This window comes from Agelaius tricolor, unplaced genomic scaffold, assembly GCF_023055355.1.
Source record: "Agelaius tricolor isolate 1412-34295 unplaced genomic scaffold, bAgeTri1.0.p SCAF_5, whole genome shotgun sequence".
Classification (NCBI taxonomy): Eukaryota; Metazoa; Chordata; class Aves; order Passeriformes; family Icteridae; genus Agelaius; species Agelaius tricolor.
In genome coordinates this window covers 32,877,510-32,898,281 of record NW_027269265.1, presented here as the reverse complement: position 1 = coordinate 32,898,281, position 20,772 = coordinate 32,877,510, and the positions used below count along the sequence as shown (strand labels likewise).

General features: G+C 35.4%; 1 protein-coding gene across 27 annotated transcripts in view; it reads right to left on the bottom strand.

Moving 5' to 3' along the window:
* The window catches only part of GPHN (gephyrin), a 271,188-nt gene that overhangs the window by 61,581 nt on the left and 188,835 nt on the right, over positions 1 to 20,772 (bottom strand). For 11 of the 27 annotated variants that reach the window (XM_071427065.1, XM_071427069.1, XM_071427068.1 and 8 more), the window contains 2 exons: positions 11,417 to 11,473; positions 5,339 to 5,380 (listed from right to left, as the gene is read on the bottom strand). The exons of 6 other annotated variants lie outside the window; for them this stretch is intronic. In XM_071427065.1, the coding sequence (XP_071283166.1) occupies positions 5,339 to 5,380; positions 11,417 to 11,473 (99 nt within the window). The remainder of the gene's footprint in view (positions 1 to 5,338; positions 5,381 to 11,416; positions 11,474 to 20,772) is intronic. 10 more of the 27 variants (XM_071427067.1, XM_071427073.1, XM_071427078.1 and 7 more) reach the window with 2 other exon arrangements.

Below are 20,772 nucleotides of genomic sequence, written 5' to 3'. Positions count from 1 at the left end.
AAAATGCAATCCTTTAAATGGCAATTGCCAAATAGAAAGCTCTGAGTTCTTGCTCATGTTCAAAAGAGAAATACCTATAAATTCTAATTTTACTTAAAAACTCATTGTTCTATTTGCAGCTAAAAAAAAAAAAAAATCAAAACCACAGAAAACCAGGAGGAGATAGTGCCAACATATTTGGAAAACCCCCAAATGATTATGGGATTGTTATTGGCTCTATTGTGTTCATTTATTTCTTGGAAAAACATTATTTCAAATTGGAAAGAGCATCTCTATAAAGTATATGGCATTCCTAAGGCAACAAGATAGGGAATCTGAATTTAATGCAGAAATTTCTGTTTAATGCCTCAGTATATTTTTGTATGTCAGAAGTAATGAACCAAGTTCTCTATCTGCTGAACTTCTACATAAAATCAGAGAAAAGAACAGGGGACCTGCTTACATTTACTCAATTTGGGCTATGTAGAACAAATTTACAACAGATATCAACAGGGAACTTAGCATCCTATACCTAAAACTGAATTCAGGTTCTATGCTTGTGGTAAACATCTCCTAAATGACCTCCTGGTCATTCAGCACTGCCTTCTAGTCAAACTAGTCTAAGCAGAAGGAGAACCAACTCGTTACCTGGCTTTAATTCTGAAAGACAAGATTCAGTTATTTACAAAATTTTGCAATGTACACTATATAAAATACTTCAATTTACAGCACTTAAAGATCTTCATGCGGTCTTGGAATGGTCTTCTGGAGTCAACTACCTATTGCAGAAAATAGTATTTCCTCTTGTTCTCTGAATACTGCTCCTTAATTCCCTGTACTGGTGACCCTCAATGAGATAATACAGGTCTCTGCTGTGTAATTAACAATGATAATTACACAATTAAATCCCCTCAGTATGCAGCCAATACATTTTTCAAACCTATCTTTATAGAAATAATATTCTTTGAGGGAGAGAGAACTAACACAGTATTTTGCAGATCTTTCACAATAAAAGACAGCATGTTCCAAGCACTCAATGAGGCTAAACAAAACGCGTGAGAAGCTGTGGACCTGAGTGTCTTCCTCTTTGAAAGACTTTCTAATTTGGAAAGAAGGGAGTAGCAGTGCAATAAACATTTTGTTGCCACTATCCTTCCAACAAGCAGATCAAGAGGTTTCCTTCATTACGCTTTTAGCCAAACACACAGCGCATGCAAAAGCCAGAGGACAGGGAGAGAGAGGGAGAGAGAAACTGATGCTGCTAATAGAAAGTTTGAGATACAAATGAGAATAAAAAATGGTGCCACTGCATAACACTAACTAAATGTAATTTTATAAATTAGGAGACTATGGGCCTTTATTGAATAATCTCTCCAATTTAGATTGTGAATATTTTTGAGATTCATGCTGATGTCAGAGTAATTCTAAAAATTTAAGTGAAGCTGATTTGATTTAATATCTTAAGTGAACTACTACTATTTAAAAATAAACTATGTTTTGTGACAACTGAATAATAAGTAAATTACATATCTATACTACACATACCATACTGTGCATCTATTAAGTCATCATAAGTCCTAATTAATAATTTAACTCTTAGATAAACCATTTAAGTAGTCCTGCTAACATTCACAAAAATTACAGGCATGAAGCTAACTGGTTTTCATCAAGGATGAAAAATTCCATTACACACTGTGAAATTTAAAGAGAATACAAACTTATATTTTATCATCATTCCATTTTACAGAATTAAAGCCTTACTTCTCTTGACAGAAGGAAATCTCTTTTTAAAAAAACTCACTTCAATTTCACTGAATTGTACCAAAACCAAGACCTCATTACAGACATGTGGAATTGTAAAGGGGCTGACTGGGCCTAAGAGCGTGTATCATACTCCTATACCATAATGTCTGCAACTCTACAAACCTCTCTGTACATAAACGTAAGTAGAAGTTTCTAAAATCTTTCTGTCCATCACTCTCAAATAGGCATCAGTTGACCACATTTGGAGTTCCACTCATGCTACTGGTGGCAATAAAAAAGAACAGATGAAAAGAAGCTTTTTCTAATTATTGGACTCTGAGATGCAAAATAGCTTCTACAAGGATGTTTTCTATGAACAAAACAGGCAGCAAATTCTACCTCAAATACTTCACAATGCAGAATACACAGGTCCTGTTTGGCTTCTGCTGGAAGATCTTTTATTTCTTCATTCAAAGACCTTCTATGTGACAGGAAATCACTGATAATAGATTGACTTTCCTTTTTTACAATCTGAACTCTACAAGTGCCAGTTAATCCAATTCCAGACCTTTTCTCAACAATTAAGATCATGATGAAATTTTACAATTAATCTAATACATCTATTTTCTGAAATGAGATTTCAGAAATCATTTATATGAGGTTATCTCTTTCATCTTTCATTGTACCTTTGTCAGAAGGCAGCTTCACCTGAAATCTCAGCACTGATTCCATTTCTCTTGCCATTTTGTTCCAGGTATCCTCTGAAGGTCCAAAGCTATCTGATGATGACTCAGATGCAGAAAATTAAGAAGCTCTTAACTTGGTGCTTTAAGAATTAAATTAAGAAAAATATTTTTTTGGAATAAGAACCACAGAAATAAGTGTGGACACAAAAAAACCCCCTTGAGATCCTATCAGAAGCGTGGTTCTTTTTTCCCCCAGGTTATGAGACATCATGTGTCATATATGAGACACCATTACTAATTTTCTTCCCGTGATCGAAATTACTGACAGGCTTCGGGAGTTGATTTAACAATACTTCAATTTGGGAGATTTTCTATCTTATAATTTAGAAGTCAAGATGTTTACTCATAGCATCCTTTCCCATTTTCCAAAATAATAGAGGATGATGTCGAACATTGTTTGATGTGCATCCTGATATGAAGCTGTATTTTTGAATGAAGAGCCTCTTAAAGATAGAAACTAGACTACAAATCCTTTATGGACCCCAGAGAACCTCCAATCCCTTCCTGCCTCTTCAAATAATTACAACTGCCACAGACATCTTTAGTTTCAATTGGTTTATAGCTTTGGCTCTGGTTAGCGGTTTGCAAGTTCTGCTGAAAAACACACAGGGTGGTAGTCTGCTGCCAGAGAATAAGGTATCCATATTTTTTATACCTTGTGCTTTTTATATCTTGTACTGTGTGTTTTGTGAGCATGAAATTTCGATCAGCTACTGCATCACAAGATCTGGTTCAGCAGACAGCCAGGCTATTTGTAGTTTAGATATGAAGATCTTGCCTTTGGACAGAGTCTAATGGATGAAGTGCTTGCACAGTCTTGCAGTGTCACTTTGATTCTCCAGATAGCAGATTCTTGAGCGCAAATTGCAAGGCAGTGATAGTTTTGGAGAAGGCAAAAAAGTTTTTGGAATCTGATCAAGCAGGAGATCCATATATGCTGACCAGTCACCAGCTGCAATATGTTGGTTTGTACTTCTGAAGACAGTGATCCCCCCATAAAGTGACGGACAAATGGCTGAAGTTCCAGGCAAAGCAAGAAGACTCTAATTTCCCTAAAAGTGTGTCCTGGTTCAGGACAAATTTGGAAAGGAACTTCAAAGGGATGTCTCCTAAAGGGCAAAATTCAGTGGCCCTTCCCCTCATCCATTTGGGAGAAAAAACTGTACTCTTCTTCTCCCCCTCACTTCACTGTAGGAACCAGCCTTAAAAGTGCCACACTTACTTTTGGGCTAAACAGATGAATGGGGATACAATTCAGCATCATAAAGTCCCCTTAGGACAAAGTGACTTATTGACTCCATCATGTGTAAGAGCATGTTCATCACTTTTGCTGACATGAACTATGAAATGCCTGTTGATCCACTCCTTTTTCTTAATTTCATTTAGAAAATCAGAAGAATGGAGTGAGGATGGCTTCTGTCTTGCACCCATAAGCACTAAACTTAATTGCTTGTTCTGGTGTTAGCTTAGAAAAAAGTGGCTTTGTACGCACATGAGTCTAATATAACTTATTTATTCCATATTGGCATTTTGATGATAATCATGATAAAAACAGTAAGGATTTCATATAATACAGTGGTGAGGCACAATGAACTGCAGAATACATATTAGGTGCTTTTAAGAACATGTACCTGATTATTTTTAAAACTACTCGTCTCCCAGTAGAGTCAGACAGATCTGACAGAAAAACTGGTAAGCATCTTTCTTCTTAAGAACTGTTCTATTACATCTTTTGCCTATTCATAGACTGAAACGATGAAAACCTTTTAGTACTAAGGATAAGGAAGTGGAAGGAATGATTATTTGAGAAGCTGAAACTTTTGAGAACAAATTACACACACAATCAGCAAGGTAGGGGTCTTTCTGCTTAGGGACAGGGTGATTGAGTAGGTGAGCTCTTTATGTTTGCATTTTTTATATTGCTCATGAATATAACATCCAGATCAGGTCTAGAACCTGGCCCACAGTGCGAGGTAGAGCAAACTCTTAATTTCTTATGGGATCTTCTCACCTTTAAAGGATTCTTTTAAAATACAGAATAAGTAACTATACGTGCTCAAGACTGATTCAGTATAGCAGGAAGCCTTAAGTCCATCTTTTTGATACTCATCCATTTATCAACTATAATAATATGCTGAAACCTAATCTTTAAACAGCAGGCCATGGAATTAATTTTACAGTATTTTATAAACTTTGTTTTATCCCATGATGTTGTGAATTCTAGTTTATCTTAAGGTATTCCTTCTTTCTTTCCTATTCTAATTACAACTGAAAGCATTTTCATTTTTGATTCTTGTTAAGATGGTACTATACCTCATTATAGAAGACCATCATGAAGCTGATACAAAAGTATTTAAAATGGTACATGCATTTTGTCAGGTAGTGACTCGAGCCAGAGCATTGGAAATTAATAATGAATTTCTGGTATCATAAACCCACCTATATCTATTCAGGTAATTAGCAATCTTAACCTGATGGCCATCTTTACAGAGTCCTTCCTGTTTCACTGTCCGAAAATGGGTCAGACTAAAAAGTGAAGCATTTTACAGCCTCGGCATCTGTAAATTTGTTGTTTTTACTTAATGCAAGAGATAACTAAGGATGTTTTTATAATATCATTTATGTTCATATGCTATGTAGTAGTTGCCTAGATACTGGACTATACATCATGGTGGTCTCAGACTGGTACAGTGATTTTAAAACCACGCTTAACATGGTTGCAGATTGATCATGCAAAATCTGCCCCCCCAGCTGATTTTTCCCCACTTGTGCACAGTGCAATGCAAAAAAAAAAGAAAAAAGTAAATAAAATCAAAAAAGTGTGATGGGTGAGCAGGTCGACTGTGTGAGAGAACACGTGCAAAGTATACCTCAGAAACACTATAGGTGGATGAGCACGAAGGGAGTCGAGCCTGGTTGTGCAGTGGGGAAAAGAAAACATTGTTAAAAAAGAAATGGTGGCACAGTAAGGGTCTCAGAAGGTTTTCTGTATAGGTGGTTCCAGCACTGAGATAGTGGCAGGGGGTTCATAAAGTTTCCATGACCAGCTATTTCAGAAACTTCAAATTTATGCCTTTTAAGGTGGAAGCTTCTTTAAAAGGGGAAAAAAAAAGTACTCCATTTGAAAATAATTAAAACTAAAGATGAATCTGAAGACAAATATAAATTCTTGGTCCTCTAGATATCTGACAACACTATATTTAGGACAATAAGGTATTCTAGGACAAAACTTTACTGATCCGTTTCATTTAAAAGTATTAGTCTTATTCTAACTCTACAAAGGACACAAAATCTTATGGGTGAAAACACATAAGAGGCTGTGAATATCTTTATGTGTTGACATACCAAGAACCAGCATTGTGATAAGGAGGTTTTCTTCAATCTCACTGCCCTAAAAACCAGAATAACTCGCAAAGTTCAATGACTAATGGCCAGATATAGGTCAGTAGAAATCTGCAGATTAGGCCCCTAAGCAATGTCATGTGTGTGATTCTTGAGGGACTCTGTCCACTGTCAAGAGCTTTCAGTGCAAGTTAACACAAGTTAATTGGTAATCTATAGTTTTATTGATTGCTTAAGACACATTTTGTTTATGCAAGATACCCATTATTCCAAACTAGTAATCACTCAGACATAACTTGAGTATTAAAAAAAGACTTGCTAGTAATTTATAAAAAAATCCTTTCTTTAGGTGAAAATATTTCCTGTTTCACTGTCTGAAGTAGGGGTAAAAGCAGCCTAATAAACAAAATGTAAAAAAAATGGTTTTTATAAATGTACTAAAAATCATGTCTTGATTTTTTTATAGGGGTGAAAAAATAAATTATCAGAAGCGTTAGCAAAACTTCCTTAGACTTAACAAACTGTACAGCAGTTTGGTTACATTTGTGGAAAAGATGAATCCAGCAAGGATTTCCACACAGGTCATTAGTGACCACTTGCTGACTTAGGTATATGATGGACTGAGCAGAGGACATAGTATTCATAGAAATTTCTCAAGAATATTTTTCAGTTTCAAAAGTGTATTTCATATTTTTTCATTGAAATAGAAAATATTACTTCCAGGAAATTTCTACAGTCACATTGGTCTATGCTAATTTGTGTCTCCATTAAATACACAACTTGTTTTTTCTTCCTCAAAAAGTTTTAATACTCCAAAAATATTTTTGCTCCTTTCTGGCATTCTGTATTTCATTTGCTCTTCTAGATAACATTGCTAAGGAAATTTGAATCCCACTCAGAATTTTCTTCAACTGATAAAATGTTTTCTTAAACTGAGATGAGTTGCAGAAGGATTAAGAAAAAAATAGAAAATTCCTTCAACAAACAGCAAGACTGAAAAACACAGTTTTAAGAAATCAACTGTTATTCTTAAACAGTCTATTTTATAATTAGAGAAAAACAAGAAAAAAGAAAGATCTTCGGACACAGCAAAAAATGTTTCTAGAAATACAGCTTTAAAATCTTTCTAAGAAAGGTAAGGTGTGCTTTTGCTCAGAACAGGGGTGCAGCTATTCACCTAAGACTTTTGGATGAGGCTCTAATCAAGATTTTCACAAATAATGTCCAGCCATTGTTCCCATGGTTTGTCTTTCAATAGCATGGAAAAAAACACTGGCCTCAGTTTTGCAGGTGAGGATCCAAAGAATGCATGATTAGCAAGAATCATCACGGCATGGAGTTTTTACATATCAGCAACTAGATACACAGAAAAAACAATGATCAAAAGCTTTGGAACTATACTCCACAAATTTTCAATGGCCTTTGAACTCAATCTGGAAAGAATGTCTTTGCAATTCATTCTGAAACAAAGGTTCCACCTTAATGGTATTTTGCAATAGCATTTTGTTTTCACTTCTGGGGCTGGCCATCAGATACTACATGCTCCCCCTCCCATACCATTCAATACTTTTGCCACATTGTAGAAGTATCAAAAACCTACATCTAAAACCCTTTCCAAAAGCAGTATGGAAAAAATGAAAATTATTTTTAAAATTAACTATTAACTGATCCTTCATTTTTTTTTCTCCAATTGTTCACTATTTCTTCTCTTTGATCAGTCATTTGTATATTGTCTTTTAAAATGCTCTTATCTAAAACATCCATTATTCCTGCATGAATCAGAGGAGCAATGACAAAGCAGCAAATTTTAGCAATGTGTTCTGCTTGTTTTAGGAAACTTAGAGGCACATGCAGAATACATGGAATATTTCTTTATTTACTTACTTACATTCCCTACTAATTGACTGACTTCCATCATGGAGGATATGGTAATGAAATAACAGATGAAGTGGCACAGAGGAACAGGACAATTTCATGACAACTCATGTTGTCATGCTGCCATGGCTAATGTAGTCACAGCTTTTAGTTTGAAATCTTTCCCCATGTGACAATCTGTGAAATAATGTATGATTAGAGCATATTTTTTGTAGTACCATGTTTCATGGCATTTTTTTTTCTGGCTTTACATTTATTTTTAAGTACTAAATCAGGAATTTAACACTAAGTAGTTTAAAATAACTTGCTTTGTCTTGATTGTGAGTTATCACCAAGTCTAAAGTATGACAGTTTCCCCCCAAAAATTGATTCCTAAAAGATTTGCCAGGATAAAGATATCAGATAAAGGATAAAGATATCCTTTAATTAACTTTATTTTACAGGAAACTGCAAAATATTAGCAGCTCAATTTCCTTGTATTTGACCTGCAAAAGATTATAAACTCAAGAATTTCTACTTGACAATAAGCAGTAGTCAACTGTATGTCAGATACAAAGCTGTATATGCAAAAGCATCCAAAAGGGGCAAAAATTATCAAATAATTTTCGTTACAAAAATTATCTTGCACTGTATAACCTTAGTGGATTATGCATTAGAATGATAGTTCTGAGGATGACAACAATCATAGTGTATGGAAGACATAGAGGACATGAATCTAAAGAAATTACTGAGAGACCCTTCAGTGGACGGATGTGCAAAGGGATAAAGTGTTATTAACTTTCACATTTACTCTGCTACAAACTTTTTCCTAATTTTCATTTTATGCAAAATACATGGCTTAAGGACACTTCTATATAGAATTGCTGAAAAGCTAGTCTTAATTTATGAGGTGAACTACTAAACAAGAAGTACTGCTGTCTGTGTTGTTATATTGGATTTGACTTTATTAAATAATTCTGTGAAAACTGAGTGACTTTTATAGGGTGTCATGACTGATATACTAGTTCCTAATTCTTTTTTTACAACTTTTTTCATTAAAGAACAAATGTGACACAGAAGAAACATGCTGCTGTATTTTTTGCATTATTCTGCTAAAAAAAACAAGCAACGAAATTTGCATAGCTGTCATTCAACCAAATATTGACCTATTTTGTGAGATAAAACAGGGACCCAAAAAGATTAATGGCAAAGACAGAGGTACATGTGAACCTATATGCTTTTGGGTTACCTTGTATCAGCCACAGTTTTTGGTTCAGGTAAGACTATCACTGGCAGAAAGCCTTAATTTAAGGAATAAAAATACTATCTGTTTTATTCCTTGCTAACTTTAATATTCAGGAAACTTTTAGATATGCAACTTCGATTTTGGAAAGGGATTTTTCTTTTTTTTTAGTTTCTGTAAAGTCAAGCAGTTTGATTAGCACTCATTAAAATGCAGTAGCATATTCTTTACAACAAACTGTCAATCAGGTCAGGTTTCTCACATACATTAAAATGAAACCCCAGCTAGAAAAGAAAGAAAACACAAAGGAAGAAGTAGAGAGAGAAAGGAAAAAGATGAGGATGAGAGGACAAACCAATCAGATTTGGTGTTACCAGTCAGTAGAGGTTTTTTAAAAAATGAGATCACCGAGTGAAATCATACATTTACTCGGAGAGAGCATCCTTTGACATTGCCTTCTGGGTGATCTCTGAGCTCCTCCAGCTTTCAATGGAGCTACATGTAAACATCAGAAAAGGAATTGAAAAAGCAACCTGCTCTCTTGTCACAGTTGTTTTTACTTAATTTTTCTTTTGCTCTTTGTTTTTGTATTTTGTTTTTAATAAACCATAGCATAATGCATTTCTCACTGCCTCTGCCAAAACATTTCAAGATATCAAAGTGATTTGAACAACACAGACATAACAAGGCTCAGTCAACTTGGTATCTGAAAGCAAGGTATCTTTGCTTAACATGGCTCTTTTTCACTACAGGCAAAAAAAAGAAAAATCAAGGGAACTATAAAGCTACTGAATCTCTGCTACATTGCCAGGGTTTTATTTTTGCTTATTTATTAGTAAGGCTGTGTTCTAGAATTTATTTACATAAAAAGAATTTTAATGGAAAATATTTTATTTAATAAAATATATTTTATTTTATTAAAATATAATATTTTAAATTTTTTTATTTCTGTAAAATGACTATTTTCATGTTTGGGATCCTCAGTTAGGATTTCCCATTTTCTATAGTGAAGATTTTCTGTCTACATATATATTTTAAGCCATGGCATTAAATCACATAAAGAAATATTAATCCAAAATGAGCTATCAGCAAGTCTTCATAATAGCAGGTGAAACCCACCATCTAAGTGAGCTACATCTTCTGCATATGTGCATGCATTATGCATCTAGATCTGTATGTGATGACTGATGCCTCGAAATGCATGGTCACTGCAATCATGAACAGAATTTTCAAAAACAGCACAGAAACTGTGGCTGTCTTGTATTTTTATCCATGTAAATTCAGTGGTCCTGAATGTCTCCCCCTGAAACAGAGCCTTATTCATGTACACTGCTCTTCTCATCTACACTGTAATTAAAACATCTTCCCAAAACACAAGATGAAAAGATAAAGCCTCACAGACAGTGAGGAATGCTAAAGATGCCCCCAGCTAGAACTTGTATAAAGAAGTAGCAACTGGCTCCTTTTTCTATGCTAAGATCAATTTAAATGGAGGCATTACCGGAATGAGGTGCATAATTAATCCTTTCCCTCCCCTTCTTTGTGCTCAGTGAAATAACATTTTCACAAAGAGCAGCTGTAGAACAGTGTTAGAGAACAGAGAGGATGGCTTGTCCTGGAACAAATGCAACACACTTACATACAAAACCAAACCAAAAGATCATAAACCAAGAAGACAGGAAAGGCAAGGAGAATACAGAAGAAAAAATAAATAATTAGTGGTTGAGAAAGTGCTAAAAGGAAACAAAGTAGGAAAAAAGTGAAAAACAGGATAACTGAAATAGAGGCAACTCGAGATCAAAATGGGTAAGACTGCATATGGTCAGCCTCTTGGTTCAAAATCATTCATCAGGGTGCAACACTGTGTATGGTGGGTACTAGTTTAGATATCTGCCTGTTCTGTTAAGCAATCTAAATATTTCTGTATGTTTATACAAACATTAAAAGGCAGAAGATACTATCAGCAAAACAGTGGCTCCATTCTTATTAGTCTCCTGTGACTATCTTTCATTTGATCTTTATCTACTTTTTTTTTTTCTAATTTAAAGGCTATATATATATATATTTGAAATATTCAACTCTCTTGAAATGGTCTTTTGCAGTATTAAATGCAAAAAGCGTGAACACTATAAAAGTTTAATTATGTTTCAAGATGGGAAGCAGTAGTTTGAAGATGAGTAAATCACTTCTCTATGTAACAGGCAGATCAGAGAAGTGGTTTAATCATGATCACCAAATTACAGGCACTTAAAAAAGGTTGTTACTATTTCTCACTTCTAGAGACACCCAAAGCTACCTAACTGGCAGCCTGCCTTCAATTGGTTGTTCTATGTGTAGCACAGAAACAAACAAAATGTGACCCAACAGCAATAAGAATACTGAAATAAAAATGATGTGATGGTGAGAAATGGAAAAGCCCCTTCCCTCCCTCCCCACACCTCCCCCTTCAAAAGGAAAAGTGTAGGCTATAGAAGAAAACTTGCAAAATAAATGTTAGAAACATATTTACTTTGAGGGATCCAACTCTACTAGCAACTCCTTTGCTTTCATCCGGCCGTCTAATTTGCTACAATGGAGGAAGATGGGTAAAAAAGACAGAAGAATAAAGAAAAAGTGAACTTAAAAAAATTTCCACACAATCAGTTAGCAGTACATGCAAGACATCAATTTGACTCTCTGAGACACCTCTAGAGGACAAAGACACAGACTCTAATTTCTGGAATAAATGACGCTTTACCATGGCATTTTAAACTTGCTTTGTTGATCACTTCTTTCTTAGTATATTACCCATCTGGCACATTTATTATATGCTGAATTCACTAACATTTTTGAAAGAATACATGTTACTTATCTGATTTGGATATTAAGAATAATGAAATTCTACAACTCTAACTGAAGAAACCCCCCCCATACCTTCTATAAATTATATGAGCAGAGTATGCTATAGCTGGGAGCCTGCAAGTATCATGGCTGATACCTGACAGAATGCAATACAGATTCCTATTGACCCAGGCCTAGAGATTTTAGCCACTGCTATCATGATTCCCAGTTAAAAATTATGCTGCCCAACCAGAAAATTTTAATGCCAGACCAATATTAGATTTTTATTTAAAATATTTAAATATCTGTGTATATGACCCCCAACATCTCCTATCTGATTACTTTTCCTTTATTATGTATGGTTTTTCCTAGATGATGCAGAGGATGGAAGAAACAAATGAGGTAGCTGCTCAAAAGGCTTAATATTTTTAGAAGCATGCAAAATAAAACATTCATTTACAGCAAAAGTTATTTTCAGAATTTCTTAATCTGGTAAATATACCTCTTTTACCACTAAAGTGAACATGAGTCATTTGAAGCAGAGAGGAAGAAGACAATAAAAATTACTTTTGTGACAACCTACTAGTCTGAGCCAAGACTGAACTGAAAGTTCTTATTATCTCAACTAAAACAAAATCCCACACAACTGAGGTGAACCTTTTCAAATCTCAGTAACTGGCTTGAAGAAATCTCAGCAAGGAAACCAAAGATTGAATGAACCATGGAAATTCAACTGTGCTTTATGCTCTCTGGAGCACACTAGCAAGGCACAAGTTAAATTGTCCTGTTTGGTTTTGCCTGACCCACGCAAAACAGGGAAATTCCTCTTCAAAAAACAGTCAACTGAGTGTTTTGTTTTTTCTACTTGTATTTGATTCTCAAGGAAACAATATATTAACAATTTAAGTATTTAATTCTGATAGTATGTCCATTAGCAAAATACACTGGAAACATTTATGTTAATTTTTGCTTTCCTTCCCTGGTCTTATGGCATTAAAATAGCATCCAGTTTGAACTCTCAAGTGAAACACTGTCACTACTGCTATCATGGGACTTCAAGAAAATCTCCAATCAATACTAGTATACAGACCAAAAAGAAACAGCCATTCTTAAATAAATTATGTCTCCTTTAGAAGACACATTCAATTAAAATATATGCAGTTGTAACTGAATTACTACATATTAGCTTTGTATTTCCTAACTGAGGAAAAAAAAAGAGCACCTCAATTTGGAAAAAGATCATTATCTGAACAAAAACCATTGTGAGTTAGAGCAAAGATGCTTTCCCCAACATCCTGGTTAGGTACTACCATCCCAATAATAAGACAATCTAGAAGAACTGCAATTCATTTTATCAATTGGAAACTTTTAAATGAATAATAAATTTAGGTTTGTTTGGAAAATGAGAAATAGGAAAAAATAAACACTTATAATCTCACATAATGACATGGAACTAGGGCATTAAGAAAAGTAATACACAACACAGAAACTTGAGGAAAAGTTGTGACAGCAATATGCACTGCCCTTAAAGGAAAAACTTTTTCTTGCATTATTCACCAATAGTGGCTGCTCAAGTTGTTCTGGAGGTTTAAGATTCAGTTAGAAATGAGACTGGAGATATTACAGGTGCACATATCTAATATTATCTGGTCTTTCTTCAAAATATATGTAGAAATACATACACAATGTGCACACCGTGAGCAATGAAGTTCTAAATGCTTGCATATATAAATTACAAGGAGACAGTCTAAGTCTTGTTTTACATCCATGGCACAGTTAATATACATGACAGCAGGAACATTACAGAGCGCAACTTGAATGCTTCTCAAGGGATGAATGAGAATTACATGGGTATTGCACAAACAATACCACATCTGTTCTGGGAGTTAAACAGGGTATTACCAAGGAGGCAAGGGATGGCAGGAATAAACACCCATATCTTTTTCATGGCAAATACCACAAAAAGGGATTCAGGTGCATCCTTATCTTTCTCTGGTCAACTGTAGGAAGGTCTAGAAGTTATAATTCAGAAAATGGCATGGATTATTTATCCCTTGTTTTTCAGAAACTCAGCTAACACACACCCCGTGACGGATGAACATTGGTAAATAGAAAAGATTATGATGAAAAATGTGTGTAAGTGATTTAAATCAAAAGTATCTATACCACAACACAAACTAAATAAGTGGATTAAAAAGATGAGGCAGGAGCAACACCAAGTAGTCATGGGAAAAATGTGACCCAAAAATCCTAAGAGTTTGAAGGTGACAAAGGTTTTGAAGGGTCTGAAGGTGACAAATGAAGATACTTAATGTAAAGAAGGAAGAAGGGTGCTGTGTGGGGAACATTCTAGGAAACTAGGACAGTATAATGCACTGACAGCTCATAAATGCATTATATTTACATCCCTTTCTTATTCACAATGGAATAGCAGCAGGAGTTAATAGCTACAAATTAGCTATAGCTATCTCTATCTTTATATCTGAAGAACAAGGTGAAGTTACAGTTGGAGCAGAATGAGATTGGAAGCCAGTCGAAGAAAACTTCAGAAACAAGGAAACCAGAACCAAAGAGTGAGCAAAGAGGAATGCTCAAATATGGTTAGTGGATTTTTTAGAAGATGAGAGAATAGAAAATGTTTTCTAAGCAGAAGTCTCATATGGTTTCAGTGTTATTCCACTACCTTCTATTTAATGAGAAATTAACCTGTTATCTTCATCCTTGATTTACTCCCGAAAACAGAATTTTGAAGACCTAACCTTAAATACGTATCTAATGTATCTAATCTATCGCTCACACTTGTCATAAAGAAAGAACAGCTCTGAACAATTACCTAATCTGAGACTCTGCCTTTGCTGAATTTATTGAAAGGAAGAGTTCCACAAGAAGAGAAATAGCCTCAAACATTTAACACTATCCATCTTAGATGCCTTCTCCTTTCTGATAATATATTCCATTTGTGCTGCCCTAAAGTTTCCCTGCTCACATTCCAACAAAGAAACTGGAATTTTGTGGGACTCAAGTCTTTCAGAAAAGTGCTTTCCTATCCACATTCACCAAAAAGCCAAATCTCTGTCTTTTTTCCAAAATCAGCATATGAATTGTTCATAGTGACATAATCTTTTTGATATGATTAAATTACTTAATTCTGAAATTGAACAAATGCAAAACTCGCAATAGAAATTTTTTACAGGAATAGTTTAAAAAGATGTCAAGTACCTTATTCAATGATCTAGGCAGGCAATGGTGGAATTACGGTAATCAAAAGTAAGAGATTATACTACACAACATCCAAATCAAGTTCAGACTATTTGCTGTACACATAAGAAAAACATAACTGTTCTCCCACTTGATTACTGCTGCAGAGATCAAAAATGAATGGTGAATAAAGAAAAGCATTATAATTACTTGTGGAACATCATGGAGTCTGCAAAGAGATGTTTTGGCAGGTATGTTACACCACATATCCCTGACAACTTGTGATGACAAGCACTTTCTGTTTCCTTCCACAAACACAGTCCCTGTCAGTTTCTAGCCATTGCCTCTTTTTGCTGCCTTAGGGAATGTGCAGTGCCATGGAGTGAATATCCTCTACTGAATACCAAATCATGAACTTGCTTGCATCATATTTGTCAATGTGAGTCCACATGCTGTTATGAACTATTTTATGAAGTTGTACATTCCATGAGAAAATAAGACCTTCCTTGTTTTTTTTTCAGTTTTACCTGCCACTATTTGCTTCCAGTTACTGTTTTATCTTGAAGGGCAGGGCATCATGCTGAAAAAAGGATGATCAGTTTTGGAAATCCAGAACAAAATTGCACATGTGATGCTCCTACTTTGGTTCATTTCCTTCAGCAGAATTTCACAATATGCCCTGAAATTGCTTTTATTTTTTTTTACCCCCAAGAGCCATTCAACTAAGCAAGGAAAATATAGAAGAAAAACAAGAGAATAAGCTCCAGTCCAGCTTAAAGAGGTGTTTTGTGATTCAGTGAAAAGGTAGGTGGATGTATTAAAAAACATATGAAAATGATCCTAAAGATAAATGCATTAAGAAGATAAAAACCATACCAGAAGAGAAATTAAATATGAGTCAGCATATATTCAAACAGCCCCCACATAAAGGAGTTCTGAAAGAATACAACACATAAAGAACAGGGATTTTTAGAGGCCCTCAGGAATTTGTTATCAAAAGCTTGGAGATTTCTTCAGCTGATAAAGTGCGTTCAACAAGAGAAGGAGGCCCAGTTGATGAAGAGAAACTACAAAAGCTATGCTATGCATATTATTATACCATTATGTTCCAAATAAATGTTCTTGAAATCTCTCACACAAGTTCTCACACAGTTCATCTTAACAGAGAAACATATCTCAAAAGTAACTCAACTGGTAATGATTTCACATCAGTTGGCCAGGAACAAAAAATCTTATGTATTGGCCAGATCACATAAGGGAGCTGAATACAAAGGAGATTAAAACTTGGGAAGATGGAAAATGCATTTTCTGACCCTAAAGAATGTTAATCGAGTTCAAGGTATGCAACAAACTGAAAAGAAGTGAAGGGCAGTGACATCGAAGTAAAAAGAAAAAGAAAGAAACTGTAAATATTCCATGCCTAGCAAGAAGTAATTTTAATTAGTGAAGTAATTACCTACTACTTCTGAACAACTTTGATGGTGGGGACAGTGACTGTCAACTTCTAAATATATAACACAATACTGGTCTAGGTGGCATGATTTACAACCCTTACTTGTCCAATCAAGAGTGGAAAATTCTGACAGAAATCCAAACTTCAACTTGAATTCTCTTCACTGATAAGAACGATGTTCTACATCAAGCGAGCAGTTTCTACTGCTAACAAAGAGCTTAATACATTTTTAATATAGCAGCAAATCAATTTAAGTTTAAAAATGCATTATGTATAACTTTTACATCCATGCATAAAAAATAGATTTGCACTTGAAAGTATTTTTACTTCTGCGGTTTTATGGCAGACAAACACCAATTAGAGGGGGCTTCTTAAATGGGGAATATTTCTAACAAACGGAATACAGGCTCCTATAACAATGACATACATTCTCAACCAATAAACATAGTCATGTCTGTGCATTATACCACAGTTTGGCATAAAAGTTTTTATTAAGGTTGCTGCACTTCTTGATAACATTAAACCCTAATGTTAAACAAAAGTGTAATGTATGTGAATGCTAATGGATGCCAATAAAACATCATCGATCATACTATCTCAAAATTTTGTTCACACTACCCACAAATTTTTTTCATATGGGCACTACTACTCACACTGTTCCATGTGCAGATGTAGGAATAAACATAGTGCAGATGGAACAAGCAGTTGTAAAAAGTACAGCAATTTTCTTACTGTTTTCAAACTTGTATCATCACTAGATCAAATGCTCTGTTAACACACATAATGGCAAAGATAATGTAACCATGTCCTTACACAAAAGACTTTGTATACTGATAATTTTACACCAACATTTGTCAATTCTTTAAAAATATCTATTGACTTCAGTGAAATTTAATGTTCAGAAATAAAATCTAAAATTTGATAGGTAAATGCACAGCCAGGTCAAGACAGACTACAATAAATATAAATATTACATAATGTACCTCTATTTGTAGTGACCTAAAGTCCTAAATCTCATTCAAACTAGAAATCTGGGCATATGAGAGCTTGGTCCTTACTGACACTATAAAGTGAACAGTTGGACAACTCTCCTGTCACACGGCTAAGTTTTGCAAATTCTTCTACCAGCTCAAGGCTGCCTTTCAGACACTTCTTCCTGTCCACAGCCCTTCCTTTTCTCATAATGCTATTGCTGCATCCAAGCTACTTCCCACTCTTCTCTAAACACTCGAAGTCCTGCAGTCTCATCACTCAAGAGTCACAAATACTGCACTGGTCTATTATTAGACCTTTACCATTCAACCTTTACATCCAATTTCTCCTCAATATTTTCAATCCTCTCATTTCAGACCCATTTTATCATTTTTTTACTGTCTGCTGGCACATTTTGCTCCTTACTTATGCCTGCAGCCTCAGTGATTCTCTAGCTTCTCTACAAAAGAAAGCAAAATTCACACCTCATGCTCCGGTAGAGTTTTTCAAACCTATTCCTTATATCAGAAATCTGTCTTGGCAAGAAGGAAAGGTCATATTTAAGGCAAAAATAAAAACATTCTAGTCTTGGGTGGTGAAGATCTGTATTCTTTTTATACACCTTTTCCAAACTGACAATTCACTTCTGAATGCGCTATTTTGCCTTGCTGTCCTGAGCTGAACTTAAGTTTTAAAAGCTGCAGCAGATACAGGCTTATAGCACATACAGTGGTGGATGCTGTCCTTTAAACACTTTTAGACACTAAGATAGCTCCTATCAAAAATATCTTCATGGTCATGGAGAAAGCTGTTGCACCAATGAAATCACTTAGAAGTGACCAGATGATGGGACAGGTAAAGCAAAACAGCTCTCTGGTAGGGTTATAAAGCAAATATCTGCTCTCTTTGACCACTTCTAGCACCAAAATTAAGGGAGAGATGTTTGCATTGGAGCTCAATGTAACAAGGAACCTTTCTGAAAACAGATGGGGAAGTGGGACTTTAAAGGGAAGAGGACAAGCATCTTTAAGGTTTCTTTTCAAATATCTGTAACAGCCTGCATTTTATCCTTTTAACTAGACAGGGCTGTGTGTAAACACATCTTGTCACATGTATTTCCTCACATTTATACATCCTGAAGAGTTCAATAATCAAAGAGGAGCAGAAGGGTTGATAAGGATGTTAGAAAAGGGTGTACCCACTAAAGCCACAGGAAACAATTAAAGCAGCGAGAGAACAGTATCAGAAGATTAAGTTAAGGTGGAAAGATCTGGTGCGCAATTCACTTTGCAGAAGCTTAAAACAATATGACCTTTAAGTGGCCAAGTACTAACAATAACCTGGTAAATGGCCAAGGTCAATCTTTGTCCACACTAACAGTGCTGCTGAGTGACACCATTGTCCAATGAGGCTGTCTGCAAACTTCATAAAGCAAACACCGTGTTGCAAAGGACTGCCATGCAAACACCTAAGAACTCCTTGCTCAAAGATGCTCCTCACATTTTGAAAAACTATATATAAAAGAAAAAAAGGAGTTGTAAGAAATAAACTGCAATGGGTGGTGCAGATTTGAAAAAACACCAGCAGCTGGTTTGAAATCTTGCCAAACCTGTTACTGTTTCTTACAGAATGATTTCCATAAATCTACTGTGAGGTAATCAAATGGGAGGCCCTGTTTCCAACACAGGCATTAGAGAGAAATATGTTCCAGCTGTAAGTGCTTTGAATGTCTCACCTTAAGGATTTCTGTTTTCTCATAGAATTTTTCCATATAGACTTTACTATTGCTAGTTTAAATAAAAAGCAACACACTGAATTGTATGAAGGTTTCAGTAAATGTAAATATCAATAAATGCCTACAGAAATTCATATCCAATAATGTGCAATGATGGTGTGGAAGCAATCAGAAATAGAAAAAATCATTTCAAAGAAATAAACATACTGTTGAAAACTAATTGAAGAAATCAAATCCTACGCTACTCATAAATGCCCCTTATAAAGAGATAATATATGTTTTGCCTTTTAAAATAAAACTAAATTGGTGAGCAAATTAAGGGCAATTAATTTCAGCATGTAAGACTTTGGAATGAGTTTGTTTAAAAGGACAAAAATGAGGGAACTTGACTTAGTTAATTAATGAAAGTAAAATCTGAACATTTTTACACATCCCTTTTGTCTGGCTGTGGAAAGAATACAAGCAAGGATTGTCCTATTTAAGTTAAAAGGCAAAAAGACAACTGAGTGCAGACTGACCAATGAGATAGTGAGATTAAAGAACAAGGCTTGAGACAGCTGTGCAGAAGGGAAAAACTATTTTTAGTTTGCTGATCTTTGATGGTATCACATATTATAATGTTAAATAATATTAGATATTGCTCAAAATAAGAGTTAAGATCATAGAACCAGTAGGTGCCATTTACTTTCAAATCCTCTATTTCCTAAAACCCTTTTCAAAGGTGAAAATGGGCTCCAGAAACTATTAATGCACTTGCTAAAGAGCCTACCACTTGAAGGGAATTGTATATATACATCACGAGAAAAGCAACATCTGTGCTTCAGATTCTTGCTTCCCTCTCAAATCTTGCATGAGATAGATGTTACTCCTGTGATGAAACAGCAAACTTTTACTGCAGATGATACATTAATCACTGGAGTATGCATGCCTTGAAAGAGCTTTATTAGCCTAAATATCAGTTTTGGTTCCTGGGAACACATAACTGCCTGCTGCTAGACTACCTTCAGTTGCCTGTTGTGCTGGCTTTGGCTGGGGTGCAGATAATTTTTTTCACAATAGCTGGCACAGGTCTGTGCTTTGGATTTGTGCTGGAAACACAGTCAAAAATACAGGGATGCTTTTTCTACTGCTCTGCAGTTTTTGCAACATCATCAAAGCCTTTTCTGTTCCTTCTCACCAGCAAGTGGGCTGGGGGTGCACAAAAACTGGGGATGGGACACAGCTGGAACACCTGACCCCAACCAGAGGGATATCCCACCCCATATGGGGTCATGCTCAGCATGTAAGCCTGAGGGAAGAAGGAAGGTGGGGACATTTGGAATGATGGTATTTGTCTTTCCAAATAACTGTTACAAGTGATGGGGCCCTGCTCCCATCGGTATGGCTGAACACCTGCCTGCCCATGGCAAGCAGTGAATCAATTCCTTGTGTTGCTTTGCTTGTGTGTCCCTTTGCTTTCCCTATGAGTCTTTGTCTCAACTGACAAGTTTTCTCACTTTTACTCTTCTGATTTTCTCCCCCATCACACTGGTTGGGGAGAGAGTGAACAGCTGCAGGGGGTTTGGTTGCCAGCTGGGGTTAAAATGCAAGAGTCTTTTTGGCACCATACATGGAGCTCAAAGTATTTGAGATAATGACAGATCTGACTGACATGTGCTAGATTGCATTTATAGCTGCTATTTCTGTT